The sequence below is a fragment of the Pogonomyrmex barbatus genome, unplaced genomic scaffold, assembly GCF_055798465.1.
Source record: "Pogonomyrmex barbatus isolate J1 unplaced genomic scaffold, ASM5579846v1 scaffold14, whole genome shotgun sequence".
Classification (NCBI taxonomy): Eukaryota; Metazoa; Arthropoda; class Insecta; order Hymenoptera; family Formicidae; genus Pogonomyrmex; species Pogonomyrmex barbatus.
The window spans coordinates 1,942,903-1,961,000 of record NW_028297110.1 but is presented as its reverse complement, the minus strand read 5'-3'; the positions used below and the strand labels follow the sequence as shown (position 1 = coordinate 1,961,000).

The window sequence follows — 18,098 nt, the reverse complement described above, 5'->3', positions numbered from 1 at the left end:
ATAATTTTAAATCACATGTATATATTATAATACATTATAATACAAATTAATTTTCTCATGTTTAAGCTAGGTATTTTGATAATCAGTCTTATATCAAAACACATAGAGCTTTTATATGAGAAGTATCTATATATATATATATATATATATATATATATATATATATATATATATGTATTATAAGTACTTTAAAGTAGGGAAAGGATGAATAACATACTTTCAAATTATTTATCAATTATTATTTATTATTTGGTTAACATTATTTACAAGTTATACACAAAAAATTTTAATCTTGTTTAAAAAATATATTGCATGTTATTTATTTTCATTATAAAATAACGTCGAATATAAAGATCCTAATGTGTGAATATTTGCCAATAATACTAGACGAAGAGTATCTGTGAAGCGTGCATTGGGCGCAGACATATCGATATCTCTCCAAGCTATATTAGTGCCTTCGTTTCGCGTAAATAATGCTGGAGACGGTACATTTTCGCGCATGTACGCCCACAGGCACTCCCTCATTATTGTATTTATCTGCAATGTAAATTAGAGTCGTTTACATAAATTCAAATATGTGAACGTAATATGAGGTAGCAAATGTATAACAACAGAATCGAGAATGTACCTGGTGAGGTTGTAAAACAGGTAGAATATCTCTAATACTCGCCAGAGGCGGTGGTAATAATTGACCGAGAGCCATTATATTGACAAGCGAAACGCCTTCCTCCGTATTCCAATTAGCCATTACGGTCGCGGTAATGCCTCTCAGTAAAACGGAGCAATACGCTAACGCTGGTCTGTACCAGGCAGTTAATTCTAACAACGTCCATAACAGAGGTACATCTTTAAATTTGCGACGGATTTGTAAGTCCCTTTCTATTGTGACCTGCCGTAATCAAATTAGTTTATTTCACGATAAATGACTCTCAATACATCGTTATGTTGTTCCATTATGTAAATACCTTTGTAAATTCCTCGTCAGGCCACGGAAGACCATTGTACATAACGTCAGGGGATACTAATTCAACTAACAACAAACTGACCATCGTCAGAGCATCCAAGTTAATTAGATATCGATCCGATTCCTGATTACTGCAACAAGCCTGAAAATAATTCAAATTTAATGTGAGAATATTTGATATTTGTAGATCTATTAAATGATAAACTTTATCAAGTCCTTATGTACCTTTATGACGTCTATTAGTAACATTTTGTTTAAACTAATAATCTCTTTATCAATCAAATTTTCCAGTGGAGGTCTTCGTGGACCTTGTCCTATCACACCGGCATGAAACACTGATGAATGACGTTGCGCTAACATAGTGCTTGTCACCTAAATAAAATTATTTAAATTCTATATATTTATGTGTTAAATCAAATGGATCACACATATTAAGAGGACTGCAAAAAATTTCGAACATAATCCAAGAGGTAATCTACATGTTTTAAATGTATTTATTTTATTATAAGCTATACCTGTTTATGATTTTGATGTAGCAGTAACATTTCTTCAAAACGAGGTACAAATTTTTCCTTTGCACCAAAATATTTAGCTTGTTCGTTATTAATACTATTCCCTAATATCTCTCTGAGCGCCAATACACGCGCGGATGTCGAATAACACGTCAAATCCTTCAATAAATGACATACCATCTTTACTCCTTGTTCCTTTTTTATAATATCTAAAAAAACGAACAAATGGTATTACAAGGTTTTTTACTTAAAAAGAAAACAATTTTAGACTTCTAATTACCAGTTTGAGCAATGCATGAAAAGAAATATTGTATGACAGCTCTCGTTAATTTCAACATAAGTTCCACATCGAGAATATGATCTTTTTCGGGTGTGCTTAATAAATCCAGGAGAATAACAATATCATTCGTCAAATCGAAATCCTCACTTTTCATCAATAAAGAAGATATTTGATGTAAATTAATTCTAAGAGCTCTGGTAATCATCTGCGACTGCAATATCGCCACCTTGTTTGATTTTTCCCACCTAAATAAAATAGAAAAAAGATTGTCAAATTAAATTATGGAATGCTTAACTATTTTAAATTATTTTTATATATAACTTATTTTAAATTATAAGATACTTGCTTCAACATTATCGTAAGATTTTTGAACAACTGTTTCGAGTCTTCTTTATCTATAACATTTTTATAATGTATCTCTCTAAGTGCTTGCTCCAACACTTGTGTAAAGTAATCGTAGCCAACAAGGGTACTTTCCGTCCCGGATTTATTCGTGGCAAATTGCACGACGTTATTAGTAATAAGGTGTACTAAGGCAGCGAGATGGAATGTTGTTTGTGCCTTCATCAACACATATGATGCTATAGTTACAACTACATTTGGATTCTGACTTCTGAGGAAACTTAATAGTCTGACTGCCGTTTGTACGCGCAACGGATTGGGATTCAGCAGCATCGGCATTATCAATGATATCTCTTGCTTGATGGAACTCAACAGAAGGATATTAGTAGACTGTGTTCTCAGTAAGAGATCGATCTCTTGCAGAATCAACTCCAGTATCTCCCGGCAAATGGTTTTTACATTTTGCGCCGCGTTTACGCTGTGATAGCCGACATTGCTTGTGTTTAGACTTGTGTCTAGCAGTATATTGATTATTTGCGACGCGCCTTGCTCGCATCCTAGAATCAAGTGTACTGTCAAGTCTATCAATGCCGCTGGTTGATCACTGAAGTATTTACACCAATCTGCTGCAAACAATGCTAGGCGCGGTATGATGTCTGGCCTCACTGTAACAAAATTTTACAGCACATTTAATGAGAGAGAGAGAGAGAGAGAGAGAGAGAGAGAGAGAGAGAGACAAGGAAATAACTTATTAATGTAATTTCTATTAGAAAAATGAAAAAGAAACATACATATTTGTAACACATCGCTGGTTATTGCTTTCAAGAGTGTCTGTGAAAGCGAGGCTAGATTCAGAAGAAACGGTACTGTGGCTAGTTTCTGTTTTTTGGTGTCTTCATCGAGATTAACATCCTCTTCCAAGCTCCACTAAAAATTTATTTGTATTTATTTGTAAATGTTATATAACATATTCAATAACTATTCAATAATTTGTAAATGTTATATAACATATTCAAGTAGGAAACAACAATAGGTACAACAATATCATGTCAATAAAATTTGTATAATGAGTTTACCTCAAACAAGTCTAACAGCGCCTTTCGAATATCTTGAAAATGACTACCCGCTAAATGTCCCAATATGCCGACAACAGAATTCAACTTTGGATTCTTAACATTATGCTCGTAGCCCATGGCGCAGAAGTCTTTCAGTCCACACGATAACACTCTAGTAATCACAGTGTTTGGAAAGCAGCTCCCTACATGAGCGACTACCCAATCAAAATATGGGCTATGTAATACACTGGTGTCTAACAACGCTTTGATGCATGATTCCGTGTCGGAATGCATAAGACATTGTAAACATTGCGCAGTGATGTCTATCAGAGTTCTTGTAGCACGGCATGACATCCATTGCTGTAGAAAATCATTAATGCCAGCACTGACTGGCAAATTGCCACGCTTCGAGTAATCAGACGACAGTTTGCCTGCAAGAGAAATGTACCCTGTACATTATAAAACGTATTTACATTATAAAAACGTATATACTTGTGAATAAAATATATACCGAGTAAGTCCAATGACCATGCCGATATGATAGGTGCCCAGGCTTCTGGATTTCCATTGATGAAGTTACTCAGAATGATATGGATCTCTGCTATGATGGTCTCTTCAGGTATCGGTATATTCTGATTCGTCTAGATTGTAATCCACCAGTTATTATAACAAATATATTTTATTTATTAAACACTGTATAAAGATGAAGGAAGACATAGAGCTTACCTCGATTTGGCGTACATATTTCGTCACCGCGACGAAAAACACATTACAGAAGTACTCGAGTACGGCATCCCTCGCTGCAGGTACATTTTTCAGCAAGAATAATGCCGTGCGAGTCACATCTTGCGTGTTCGTGCTATGCGAAGGTCTGATGGCACCAGATATAAACTTTCTAACCTCGTTTACTATATCCTGAGGCGACAATGTCACCGAATTGTGCAGCATTCTTGATGGGTTATTAAAAATAATAAAGCTCCAATCGCTCTAATTACGTTAATCAAATTGCGTTTGCACTTTTCGTTAATTCAATGTAAATACATCGCATAAATGCATCCCTGAGAATACCCCAGCTTTTCTTGATTGAGAGGTTATATTGTAATTTTAAGCGAGTTTTTTTCATTCATTGATTGAATCATATTATACATAAATGCAATTTTGCTCTGTAAAAGTAGCATTTGCGTATAATGTGATTACTCAATCTATCAAAAAACTCGCCTTTTTTTTATATATAAAATGCTCCAACAAATTTATACTTGTAAAAATATTTTTTTTCTCGAGTTATTTTTATTCGAAAAATCCATCACTAACTGCGAATCTTATTATAGAAGAGTCAATAAAACTATTTCTTCTTTCCTTTGAAATATTAGGTACAAAAAATACTTTCATAGTTGAGGTTAAAACAGAGACAGCTTCATACTTGAAAGGTGAAATTAAAAATATATATTTCAGAAAAAAATTAATTGTACGTTATAAAAGATCTATTCGATAAATAACTTAGATGAATACGAATCGAAGAATTATTTCGAAAGGCCAGTCTTTGAATGATTATGAAGTTATATCAAATAATCATATATAGCAAAAGTTTCAACGTCTCTTTTTCTTCTCTTGTTTTCGTGGCCGGTGAGGTCTCCTCGGCGTCACTTGAGGACTATTTTCGGAACATTCTACATCGCTTGGATCATCCTGCAATTAAAACAATCATTACAATGGACTGTCTATCATAAGAAGACAAGCTGTAATGGCTAGATAAATACCTTCAAAGCAGCCACACCATCGGAAGGACCGCCCTGATAAATAACTATGGATAACAAGCATATAATCTGAAACACTGCACCCACATAGAGACCGAATCTCAGCAACTGTTCGAACAGAGTCTCCTCCGCTGGCAGTAAGAGACGTTTAAATTGTGGATCTGTATCTGCCATTTCTATAAAAATGCGAAAAAAACGAATCAATTCTCATCTATCGCAGGAATATATAATTTATTATGGTAAAATGGAGCAATGTATGTTTTTCAAAAAGGCATATCTGATGTTCATTTCTATCTATATATAGATTAATTTCGATGACTAATTTTTTTATCTTTTTTGTACGTCCATTTTTTTTAATGTACAGATTTTTAACTTACTTAGGTTCAACTTACTCCCTATCTTTTTTTTCTAAAAAAAAAAAAACAAAAGATAAATTGAACTAATATTAATCCACATTAATATACAGAAATAGACATTAGTTCTAGAAATCAAAAAGATAAAGAATAGAATTAAAATTAATTTAAAATTTGATAAAAATTTGATAAAAATAGACATTGAATCAAGCTCAAAATTAATCTACATTAGTAGAAATCGAATTTTTATTAAACTATTTATATAACACTCAGATTATAGGCCTATTTTTTATTGCTGCATTCAACTAAAATTTCTTGATTTCCAAAACTAAATCTTGAACATATCTCTATTTTATTTTAAGTACAAGTATGTGTATCTAGTTTAGCTATAAAAAAATAAGACCTGTATGTCAAGGATTTAAACTGCTCCATTTCACATAACAAAATCGAGCCATTTCAACCATGCAAAGTACATTTCATCCACACAAAAAACGTGGGCGTGTATAATCATTCGTCTCTTTCATTCGTAATTTTATCAAGGTTTCTTCGGAGAATTATTTTATTTTCTTGTTTTCTCTCTCTCTCTCTCTTTTCGATATCATTCCATTCTCTCGCTCAGAACTCTCACATATAATCCCATGTTCTTTTTTCTTACGAGATTTTCTTTCACGATTTATCGCGTCATGCCATCAACACAAAAGCTTTCGATATCGATGACGATACCTGCTCAATCGCGTCGGCACATGGTCGTCTTGCGATATTTATGCGAGGGATATATATCTATGTAGCGGAGAAATCAATAAGCGACAGCGATGATCGTCGCTGGTCTCTCGGGTGTAGCAACAGATAGTGCCAACATTAGAATGCTCATAACATATGTACGCCAATGTCCTTCCTTTCCAGCCACTGTCGTTGTCACGGCGAGCGTGACATTTCGTGGAACGACAATAAAATAACCGCCATGAACGCCGCGCGACTCTCGAAGTCTCAAATCGCCGGAGAATCCGTGTCGTCGCGGCCTTTCGGTTCACGCGCCGAATCCGGCCGAAGCCGTCGGCTCGCTCGGCTCGATTCGGCCCAGCTCGCCTCGGCTCGGCGCGGCGCAGCGCGGCCGCAATTCAGCTTCCTAACGTTGGCAACGCTTGGCGTTCGGCGCTTGCTGCGCTCGTCGGTAGATGGCGCGGCACGCGCGCGCCGCGACATCTCACCGTGGCCGTGACTACTACGGTCCAGCTGAGGCGTCTGTCGTCCGGCGGAGCCGTACGCGAGTGATTCAATTGATTCGATCGTCTCGTCTCGCTATTTCGAAGTGATCCATCGTATCGCGGATTTTCGAATTGTGCGATCGCGGACAAGAAGACGATCAGAACGAACGGCCTTGATGCTGAGATCGCGTGCGTGCCGAACCGCGTTTGAATTGCGCGGCGCACCGCGAGCGCCGAAGCGCGCTGGGTTCGAGGCTCGCTCGCTCGCGAGTCCGTGGATGTGAACCTTTGTTTTGTACAGAAGTAATGGCTGCCATCTCTAGTTTTCGATTGATGTTTTCCGCGGAGAGACTGAATTCCCGTGTTTACCGCGGTATTTAATAACGCAGGATCGGCCCGCGCAGCGCATCGGCGTCGGCCGCGATGTAAACGGCGTTCAGACGCACGTCGTTCCGACTGCCTCAGTGTCATTTCCGTCGAAAAATGCCTGTGTTTACATCCGAGCTACGAGCAAGCTTCTGTATTCCTGTCACATTAAGGTAAGCGACGCTTTTTCGGACTATGGCTTGAACTGTCGATACGGCGGGGTCTTCGCACGTGAGAATACGCCGCGAAATCGCGATTCCGCGATTACCAACGAGGATCTTCGGCTCCATCGGTGATGACGATCGTCGCAGTCGATCGTTGTCGTTTCTCGTCGACGCTCGCGTTTCCCTCGTCCTGGCGGTGTCCAGAGACGCGAGTCGCATCATCGTTCGCTTCTCCTCATTCCTCGATCGGGAAAAACGCCTGAAAGTTAAAGAAATCGTCCCGAAGAACGATCGAATCCGTCATCCGTCGTACTTAACCAAAAAAAAGTTACATTCTCGCGGAGGAGGAAGACGGGCGATCCGACGCGGATTCTTGGCTTTACGCCCTATTTCGGGAAGGAATGTGAATCGGAAACATCGTTCGCATCATCGAGTTTCCGTTAAATCGTCTGAGATTCATCGGGCATATATAATCTGTGCATACGCAATTTTTCGTCCCGGATGGTGGCAACAATGGCTGGTAAAATGGTGAGCGAGGGCAGGTCAAGCGCACACACATCGCCGCGAAACTCCACGGCTCGTTTTCTACGATCGTGTAATATGCTTTTTTTTTCTCGATCGCGTTGCGCGATCTCGACACTTCTCGATCTATATGAGTTTTGGACGATCGATCTCTCAAGATATATGGGTTCCCGAGTCGTATTGCTTGTGCGCGAATCAAATATCACTCGAATCCTCTACTTTTTAATGATTATTTTATTTCTTTTTTTTTTTAAATAGTAATAGACAATATGTCTTTATGTCAGTTATGTATTTTACATCTTGAAGTGGTCCTGAAAGCTAACAGAGATTTGCTTGCGTCCAATCTGTCCGTTTCTCATTTCACTTTATTTAACGTCGTTTTTAAATACAATTGAGCTTTTTGTTTTTTAGTAATGGAAATGTTTTAACGATTTGACTAAAATACTTGGATTCTTTTTAAAGATGAGAAAAACGACAAATGTAAAAATGTGATAATCATTAAAAAATATTTTATTATAAACGTGAATTTATTTCTACAGTTATTATCTCCACGAAGACGCGAATTTTCTTTCTTATATTTGATCGTGACTCCTTGTTTAAAATCGTTTTCCTCTTTGCGCTTATTTAAGATCCAAGATTTGCGAAAAGGAAAAGATTATTTTCAGACATCGACATATTAAACTTTTAATCGGCAGACAGGCCAGGTCGCTGAAAAATTATTATGTTCCCAGTAGTAGATCGCTTCTCTGTAAAAGAAAAAGATATCGTTCGCAGGAGCAGCAACAGCCGTGTGTTATTTTTTTTTTCTTTTCGCCCGGATTTACAATTCAAATGGCGTCGTATCGATTACAAAACTTCGACCGGTCGAAAGATCGAGATTCAAACAGATCTAACCTAAGCGGGATCGGCAATCGTCGATCGAGAACGAAACGATGGCTCGAAAACTGCTTTACGGCGGGAATAGAAAAATGTTTCCAGGCGGCGCTTCTCTCGCTCGCCGGCGGCCATATTGTCGGTTCGTCCTTCCTGCGCCATCCCCCAACCCTCGCACAGTTACCCTTTTCTCCCCTTCCCCTCCTGCCCCCTGCCTCCTTCTCCTCCTCTCCCTTTTGCGCGATCTTTTCACGAACATGTGATCCCTTCCAGTCGTACGCTAGTCTCACCTATTCTCTTTGTCTCTCGCCATCACCCGATTTTCCTCTCTCCGTTCTCTCCGCGTCGAGTTTCCTCGCTCTCCTCCCGTCGCGAAAGCTGGTACGTCATGAATTTAGCACCGAACGCGCCGTCCGACGTGAAGTACGACGCGTGTTTAACGAGGATTACACGGCGAGGAATCGTGAAATTTTATCCCTCGCATCGCGCGGGGAAAATCCTCGAGGAGGGGGAGGGGGGGAAATTCAAGAGGATTATCCAGAATCGATGGGCAATCTCCCGCGAAACCCGCCCTGTGCCTTCCCCTCGCTTCCTTCGGGCCTTCCTCCTTTCCTCTTCCCCCCCCCCCCCCGCCTCCGACCGTTAACGAATTCGTTCGGCGCGAGATTTGTTTGCGACACGCCGGACACGCGCGCGGGACGCTGCTCGCGTCTCCCGAATTCCTCCCGGAGTTTATATCCGCGCAGATCTATATCCTATTTTTAGACAGCGCGCCCACGGCTGACGTGCACCCGGTACTCGCGCGAGACAGTACGCCGGAAGTGAAATATTAACGAGCACGAGACGGCGCGGTGTCATTCGCATATCCGCGTGGCACGCGTGCTATCGGCTTGACCGCGTTCGCGGCGTAATTAAAGGGCCGCGTGCAACCCCGAGGCGTTTCTCTGTCTCTCTCACTTTTTTTTTTTTTTTTCATTTTATTTTTTAACGGAAATACAGTTAGCCTCCGGGAAAATTAGCCGCCGCCTCCGCAAGCGTGAACCATTTGCGCATTTGCGAGATGCCAGGGCGGACTCGAGGGCTCGTCCGATCCGATCGATCCCGGCCGCGGAGATCGGGCGATTAATTGGCGGATCGCGGCATCGCGCCGAGTGGCATGCATTCGATTAAAACGCCATTGATTTACCTAACTCCATTACGCGTCGTGCATCCATGCACGAATCAATTATTGATTGGTTTATCCGAACCCGCAGGCTGAGCTCGCAGGTGACCGGGCTCCAGGTATCGGCGGCGCGAGAGAACGCCGCTCCGACCCGTTTTATAACACCGGAAGATTCGATTGTGGCTCTTTACAGCGGCGATTCGCAACAGGCCGAAGGATAAAGGTCGACAGCAGAACGCTTTTAATTTCGAATATTCGTTAAATTCCGATGATAAAAAAATCGCACCGTAACCGTTTCGCGCGCATTCGTGCGTAATATATTTCCTGTCTCGTGGCGCTAAAACGAGATCTGCGATATTCAGATTTCAAGCTTCTTGCATTCGCATGCCGAGAGTTCGCGCGATATTCGAAGAGCCTGTCGGTCCCACCAACGACGAAATCCAGTCGTCTTTGCGTGGGCGAATAAACAGCGGGCTGCCCGACGAGGTAAAATCGTATCGACCGCGAAGGAAGCAAACTCGTGCTTGAGCAACATGCGTATTGTTGGCGTCAGATTAAAACACGCTCTATGGATAATTTTCGAACCCGCATTCCCGAATCACTTACGAAAATCTAAATATAAAAGATATTATTAATCAAATAACGTTATTATTAGCGTCTCGGATCCGAGGATATTAAAATATATATGAGCCAAACTCAGAAGCCAAACCGATCGAGCTTTACCTCCTGCAAAGGATGTTCACTACTTGGAAAAATCTGGAAATCTTAAGAAATTTATTTATGTCTTGAAAGATCAGGGAACTTTTTGAAGTTTTGCTTTTTCTTGTATTTCATCTTTATAATTGAAAGTTTACTCAGTATCGGAAATTTACACAGTAACTGAAGTTAACGATAACAATGGACCATTTAGTCTAAATATCAGAGCACATTGATTTCATAACGAATCTATTATTCAACATTAAAGACAACGTGTTAGGTACAACTTTGTTTAATGAGGACGCATATTTATTTTAATAGTTTTATAAAAGATGAATTTTGTACCTTTTATGCATTGTATAATTTTCTGTTTGTAGCTTTTGAAGCTTTTTACGCAATATAAAATGTTCATTATGATCCTTATAGTTTCTTTCAAAATTTTTCATATTTAATTATTGAGTAATTCTAATTTTATTTTATAAATTTTTATGAATGGAAAATATTAAGGACACAATAAACAATATATATTTATTTGTAAGATGCGTTTAAAAATCGTTTTATCCAAAATTTTTAACCATCTGAAAATCAGAGAATTCTTAGAACTCTTTCTTTCTGGGTTTCAACAGACATCCTATGTAAATTTTTAAATTTTAACAGCGATCAGTTTATATAATTTTCCGTAAGTTTCTCTTGTTACGATACTAATCAGTTTGGCCTTTGAGAAGGTTGTGCAACAATTTTCCTTCGGGGAATGCTATTGTTCGTCACTGACGGCGATTATACGTCAGCAGCGCCGGAAGAAGAGGCGGCCGCGAAGGGCACCGCATTTTCCCCTCTCGCGCGGGGGTTTAACCTTAACCCGCGCATACACGCGGCCGTTTCGGCGCGTAAGTGGGCGATCGATAGGCCGCGCGTTTCCCCGACCGAGAGACCGTCATCGACGCTCGGCGGTCGCCCGCGTGCGGATCCTAATTGCAGCGCGACGCGGCGCGCGGATTGACTTTTAAAAGCGGCCCGTGCATAATTCATGAGCCATGCAAATCCCAATCGGCGCGCCCCTTTAGTCCCCCGCTAATCCGATCCCCGCGATTAGCCGCAATTCGACGAATGAGCGACGACAGTCGAGGCGACGGTCGCGTGGGCGTGTTTTCTGCACGCGCGTTGCCCTTTGGATTCGTTACTTTTAATAGACTCGAAACGCGCGGAAAAATTTCATTCAATGGAAAATGCGGTAAAAAAAACTATATATATATATAAATCAAGAACAATGGACTATTCGAACCAAAGCTAAATGACAATGCTGAATATATTTTTTTTAAATATACTTCCGATATTTATGGATCTCTCTCATTGTCTCTTACTAATGAAACCGTCTCACACGGAAAGAACAATTTTGTTGAAGTGTCTAAAGATTTAAAAATAATTCATTTATAAATACTGACTTGAAAATAATGTGGGTTGTCCAAATTATTATGTAGGATCACACTTAAATGTGATAAAACTGCATAGAACTTTTGACATTCTAGTAATCAATTCGAACATCTAACATAATTATTTTGATTAAATTATTATGTACAATTTTTACGCACTTCAACAAAACTGTTCTTTCCGTATAGAGATTTGAAAATAATTTTATTGGACCATCCAAATTATTATGAAGGATGCTTGAACATGATAAAACTGTATAAAACTTTTGACATTCTAACAATTGATTTTGAACGTTTTGCGTAATAATTTGAATCGTTTTTCAATTATTTTCAGATTTATATTTAGCAAAATTTTTAAATACTTCAGCAAAATTATTGTTTTTTCCATGTACAGGTCTGAAAATAATTTTGTTGAGCCATCAGAATTATATTATTATATAGGACGCTTACATATGATGATAAAATTACATAACACTTTTGATATTCTAGTGATCGATTCGAGCTTTGCATAATTATTTTTATGATCTAATTTTTAGATTCTTTAACAAAATTGTTTTTTCTGTATAATAAATTTTCAATCTGTCTCGGTGAACAAAGTCACTTCGCAAACTTGAGGCTCGAGCGAACGACAAGTGATTTAATTTAGATTAAATTTTTAAAATCGGCTCTAGATCTGCAGAGGATCGAATGTGATCTTCGCTCGCGTAATTGAAAGGAAAGATGGTGAACCTGCAATTTTGCGGATCATCATCCGTCGTGAAACCTCAGGGTCGCAATGTCGTGCGAAATCACGATGTCACGCGGTAGAGGCAACAGAACGGGGCCTGTTCATTGGGCAGCCGATCGTTACCATCGATTATCCCCGCGCGTTGTAAAGTATCGGCCGTTTGCCGGAGTTAACGAGACGTTCGTGCGGTTTCATCAGACGACGTGTCTAATTTTTTTTGCTATTCGATCTAATTAAGGAGGCCATTGCAACCGATAAATCTCGAATAAATCTCTTTACGCGAAGACACATTCGGATTGGAAACCGTTTGCGTGTCGAACTTCGATTCGACAAAGTGTTTGTTTCCGCGAATTAATTTTCGAATGATTTCGATGATACACGGAGTAAGCGGATTTCGTTGATTAATTTTATAGCTCGAAAAGCTTAATTTCAAAATTCGGGAAGAATATCTTTGCCACCAGATTGTAACTTTGACCAGACGCAGATCGGAAAATAATTTTGTCGAGCTTTCAAAATTATTATGTACGACGTCGTACGAAATTAGTTGTTAAAAGATCAAAAATCTTTGCAGTATTATCATGTTTAAGCGTCCTACACAATAATCTTGATGGTCCAACAAAATTATTTTCAGCTCCATATCTGGTCTATTTTTTAGATTCGCTAGCAAGACTGTTTCTCTCCGCATAGACACATCGGATTTTCTCGACTCTGACTCTTAATCGCATCTTCGAAACTGGCTAATTATTCATCGCGTCGCGTCGATAATAATTCACTTTGTTCCGTCGCGTGCAGTTCGACGGATGCAGCTGGTTGCGTAAACGATAAAATGATTTTTGTCGAACGTTAGACGTGTCGATTTCGCGAGTCGACCGCGGTCGATTTACGAAGTCTTCGTCGGCGTTGGGCGCATCGCGTAAAAATCTTTCCGGGACAGGATTACACGATGCTCGAAGCGTCTTACATCCTGTCTACGAGACGTTATCGTAACTCGCGCGCAAGGATTAACGAACGATCTCGTTTCGACCGAGGGGGAGACAAAGCTCCCCAACTGGTCGGCCGCGCTCGGCCCGTATTATCTTCACCGCGATATCAGTCAATTCCTCCGGTATAAACAGACGCTCGTTATCAACAGCGATCCGAGTTACGGAAATAAGCCGGATTTTAGACGGCCAGAGAGAGAGAGTGCGACCAAGTCGCCGCGCCGCATCTTCTTTCTTTCTCCCTTTCTTCTTTCTTCCGCACGCAAATGCAAAGAGGATTCCTCCAGGCATTGATCTGTGGTCTCTAGGATCATCGATACGTCTCTATCTGCGGAATGACATTAGAGTGTATTAATATTGACAAAATTCTGACGTCGCGCGAATCAATCGTCGAGGAACGAGTGGCGCGCATTGTCTTTCGTACGCGGAATTCACCCCGCGAGAGTGGATGCGCTTTACCCTTTCTGCTTACCCTGTTTTCATTTATTTTCCGCCTATTGAATTGACGATCATACGTGTTAACGTTGTGCGAGCTACTCTCTGCAAATTATTTCTCGCAATCGATCGAATAAGCGAAAATTCTACTAGGAAGGAGGAGCTTTTATTATTTAGAAGAATTTTAAAGATTTCAAAAATAGTATTTGCTGATCGTAATCGTATATTGATACGATGGAATAGCGGGAGAATCATGCGATAAATCGCTGCGAAAACATTACGTTTAATCGCCCACAAATAAATTCACTCCTAATCCATTATTAATTCGAATTATTTGCGTTCCATTTGCGTTTCCATTTTTTTCCATTAACATATGTTGAAACACTTTCACGGTAGTATCGCGCATATCCAAGTCATTGATAACGTTCGAAGGTATCGTGGCGACCTCGTTACGTTAATAAGAGTTTGAAAAGTGTAATAATCTTATTCGTTATGGCCGCGATAACGGAGAGTGTTCTCAACGGTGATGCTCGTGCATTCACCCTACAATGATAACAGTCGTAACGCATCCTCCATTACGGAGTAATCATATGTGAAAGGATTAATTTACACGTGCACATAGAAAATTTCGCATCGAACGTCATAAAAAGAAAAAAAAAAATTTTTTTTTTCTTCTTTTTTTAGCGGATTGAAGTACTTTATGCTGGGAATTTAATTAAAATAGCCAAGATACCTCGTTGTATCTCGTATGTCTCGTTCAGATCATATCATAGAAAAAAAAAAAATGATCAAGATAATAGAGTGACATTATTAAATACGAATTATGCAACTGCAAATTTTCTCGTTAAATATATCGCGTTCGATCGCGATTTTTTCAAGCGAATGTTAAAATATTTTGAGGTTCTGTCCGCGAAATCTTCCTTCGATTCCAATAAAGTCACCGTAAGAGTAATTAACACTTCGTGCAATTAGCTTTTGTCATGCGTGATTTAAATACCTCCGGTGGCTGGAGATCGCGAATCGTTTTCTGAAATACATGGTGCGGAGCAAAGCGAACTTCCCTCAGAAACAGAAAATGATAGAAATAAGCGAGGTCTCTCTCGTGATGACAGACGCGCTATTATCGATTTACGCGCGAGTCCATTTGTCGGCACGTTTAATCTGACGTTAGTCGGTCGTTTATCCGGCCCGTAACATTTAATTTTCTTCTCACGCGAGCGATAAATGTTCTCACGAACTGAATTACGTGCTCGAGGAAGACGAGACAAAAAAATCATCTTTTAGAAACATGTAAGGTAATCGGAAATAAAACAAAAATGTATTTGTGATATAATCAAATTTCGTCCATAAAAATTCGAAGAATATAATAAATATCCAGTGGAAACACGCGATTTCTTCTGCGGCACTCAGGAGTTAGCTTTCGAGCAGTTAATATCCAGAAAATTGAGCGCGCTGTGTTATTTGCAGTTGCGTCGACGCAATTACTTGAGTCGCAATTGCCTCATAAATTAAGCCGTCGGCTAACGGAAACGTGGAGGACAATCGCTGTTGTTCGTCATTGCGGAATTAGCCGACTCGCCGCGTTGCACGTGTCGCCGTTAAATTTTCGTAAGAGCAAAGGAAAAGAAAATTCTCTTCGCGTGACGGATCCTTCATTCGATGTCACGTCCCTTTTTAGCGGCACGCTCCGTCGCACACGTGAGGAACGCACGTTTATTGCGTCGCACGCGTAACGGATCGTAGACTCACGTGCAACATGACGGACACGCGTGCGGATGTATGCGTGCACATGCGTGTGTGCACTCGCGTGCGTGGGTGCGTGCGTGCGTGCGTGCGTGCGTGTCAAGGGCGAGGAAAAATATCGACCGTCTTTCAGCGCATTACTCGCCGATAGAAGTTTTCCCGCGCGACCCTATCTCTGTTTTTCACTTCTGCGTCTCTGTCTCCATCTCTCTCTTTCTTTATCTTTTTATCAAACAGAACGAAGAAAAAAAATTTATGCTCCGCGATTGCGTAAGTAAGCTTCCTGCTCCATTTTCCGCCCGCACCAACGCGTTGATAATCTTAAACGCGCTATAATCGAAAACAGCCTCCGCATTATGCTCCGACATTTGCACACTCGTCAGAAAATAGACGTGCCAATTGTTAAATTAATTTTAACAATAATTTTAATTAATTTAATGATACATTTAAAAAAATAACGATAGAGTCATAGCGAAAATTATCTATAATACATATGAAAAATTAGCTAAAATGGAATAAATGCAAAAATTGCGATATCACATATGTCTTTTATCTAATCGATGTTTGAACAATTTATCAAATTTAGCAGTTAAAAGTTTCTTTATGGCATCCAATCATAATCCAATCAATAATAATCAATCACACCTCTCATAAAAATGACTGTGATTTGGTTACAAGACTTAAATTTTCTTACGTATATTATGAAAATGTTACTGTTATTGAAATTCTACGACAGATAATTTTCTAGCAGATACAAAATACGATGCTACATTTATATAAGTTAATTGTAATATTCTAGCTGAAATTAATGTCTAGCGCTCAGTTTTTATCTCGCATATTCGACTTCGACGTACTGCCTGTATCCCGGTTTAATTTCGTCTTTTTTAACTTTCATCCCGGAAAGCATTGACGATCTGTATATTATTGAGACGCGTTTGAAATGTGTTCCCTGTCGCGGCTGAGCTGAACGTGGAGCCGATGCACGAGAATGAGAGAATCGCGAAAGAGAGACGACAGGAAAGTTTACGACTCGTCGGGGGTAACCTTGGATGTAATAGCGGAGGCGCACAATGCCGGGTCGTCGTCTTTCACGTCGTACCTCCGTTCTTCTGGGACACCCACGTTAACGTGCCGGCACGACTCGCTCGCGCGATATCGAACAAACATCGGAATCCGTCCTCTGAATCTATTGGCTCATCAAGACGCGACTGCATTTGCACGCTCTTTAATTTTTACAGGCAACTGCCGGAGATTGTTGCGAATATGCCGAGTGCCAAATCGTCAGCTTTGTGTTTGTTTTTTGTTTGTTTCAAGATGTAGATTAATCTTAATCTCGGTTTAATTTAATTCTTTATCTTTTTCTAATTCTTAGGACTAAAGCGAAATGAAAGATAAATTAAACCGAGATTGAGAGTTAATTTACATTGATAGAAATGGATTGCCGGTGGTAGCATTAGATTGTTGCGATCTTGATCTATTCGTTCTCAATCGCTTTCGTACGCAGCTTCCAGTCCTTCTATGCCGTGTGCTCATTCCTAGCTGATTAATCCGTGGAACTACGACCGTGAAAACGGTACGGGTGGTAGAAATGTCCGTCCACAACGTAATATTCTTCGTTGAACATAATGCACCATGGTAGATGATTAATAAAGCTGCTAATCGCCGTCACAATCGACGTTGACGATCACTTCAGGTTAATGATGCTTGAAAGTCAATTGATCTTTTTTTCTTCGAGTTAACGGCGATGAAATTCATTAGTATCTTTTTGAGTACATTTTTATTTTATTAAATTACATATTCGGTGAATAGATAATTATTCGGTGAATAAATAATTATTTTTACCTCAATTAACGAAGATGATTGGAAATAATTAAGAATAATTCAGAATAATTAAAATTGGGATTAAGTCAAAAAAACATCAAAATTTCCACAAAGAACAAATTTATCCAAAGTCTAATTAATTTTGTCGGTAATTCAATCAGCAAAATGGTCCTTAGAAAAGTCTAGCTAATATCATTCACATGATATAACTCGATATATTTCTCATCATGAGGAGAGATAGGATTAAGTATTGCTTAATAAACAAATCGACGAGTTAATTAAAATTGTTAAATCGTCAAGTAACGTCATTTTAACGTTTACACAATTTTTTGACAAGTAAAAAAAAAAAAGGATCAAATTAGAAGTGAGAAATTCAAAATTTGATAAGCAACTGATAACCGGCGATTTGATCGCCGATTAAGTTAGTTTAAAGTTCGGAATCGGAATCATCTCTGAAAGAAAGAGAAAGGAGCAGAAGAGGATAGGCGTTGCGACGTCTATGCGCACACGCGGGAAGAAACGCGGCCATCTTCCAGCGGACGGCCGAACGAGCGCGACGTACGCCGTGTCGTCGTTGCATATCGACCGTCGCGAAAGTACGAAAGGGAATTGCGAAAACGCCAGCGAGCTCGCAGTGGCGCAACGAGTGACGAGCCGCGCGCTTATTCGCTTTCCAGGGAAACGTTAGAATCACGATTTCATCCAGCCGCGCGGGCA

The 18,098-nt window shown here is 39.7% G+C and overlaps 2 protein-coding genes and 1 long non-coding RNA gene across 7 annotated transcripts in view; 1 reads left to right on the top strand and 2 right to left on the bottom strand.

The window, feature by feature from the left end:
- Window positions 1-224: 224 nt before the first annotated feature.
- Window positions 225-4,425, bottom strand: omd (integrator complex subunit 5 omd). The gene is made up of 11 exons (XM_011640667.3): window positions 3,880-4,425; window positions 3,665-3,794; window positions 3,175-3,584; window positions 2,890-3,025; window positions 2,103-2,763; window positions 1,757-2,001; window positions 1,480-1,685; window positions 1,190-1,336; window positions 966-1,106; window positions 629-889; window positions 225-537 (listed from the first exon to the last, which is right to left on the bottom strand). The coding sequence occupies exons 1-11, from the start codon at window positions 4,099-4,101 to the stop codon at window positions 316-318; spliced, it is 2,781 nt and encodes a 926-aa protein (XP_011638969.2). The 5' UTR covers window positions 4,102-4,425; the 3' UTR covers window positions 225-315.
- A 148-nt stretch (window positions 4,426-4,573) lies between these two features.
- Window positions 4,574-6,267, bottom strand: LOC105428378 (protein anon-73B1). Of its 5 annotated transcripts, none has more exons than XM_011640668.3 (3): window positions 5,984-6,267; window positions 4,911-5,083; window positions 4,574-4,839 (listed from the first exon to the last, which is right to left on the bottom strand). In XM_011640668.3, the coding sequence occupies exons 2-3, from the start codon at window positions 5,079-5,081 to the stop codon at window positions 4,741-4,743; spliced, it is 270 nt and encodes an 89-aa protein (XP_011638970.1). In that variant the 5' UTR covers window positions 5,082-5,083; window positions 5,984-6,267; the 3' UTR covers window positions 4,574-4,740. The 5 variants fall into 5 exon arrangements, with proteins under 5 accessions (XP_011638970.1, XP_011638971.1, XP_011638972.1 ...); XM_011640669.3 differs by having other exon boundaries at window positions 5,916-6,225; XM_011640670.2 differs by lacking the exon at window positions 5,984-6,267 and adding an exon at window positions 5,664-5,909.
- A 210-nt stretch (window positions 6,268-6,477) lies between these two features.
- The window catches only part of LOC148937369 (uncharacterized), a 20,331-nt gene continuing 8,710 nt past the window's right edge, over window positions 6,478-18,098 (top strand). Inside the window, exons 1-2 of the long non-coding RNA XR_016138420.1 lie at window positions 6,478-7,004; window positions 9,644-9,775. This is a non-coding gene — a long non-coding RNA (uncharacterized LOC148937369). The remainder of the gene's footprint in view (window positions 7,005-9,643; window positions 9,776-18,098) is intronic.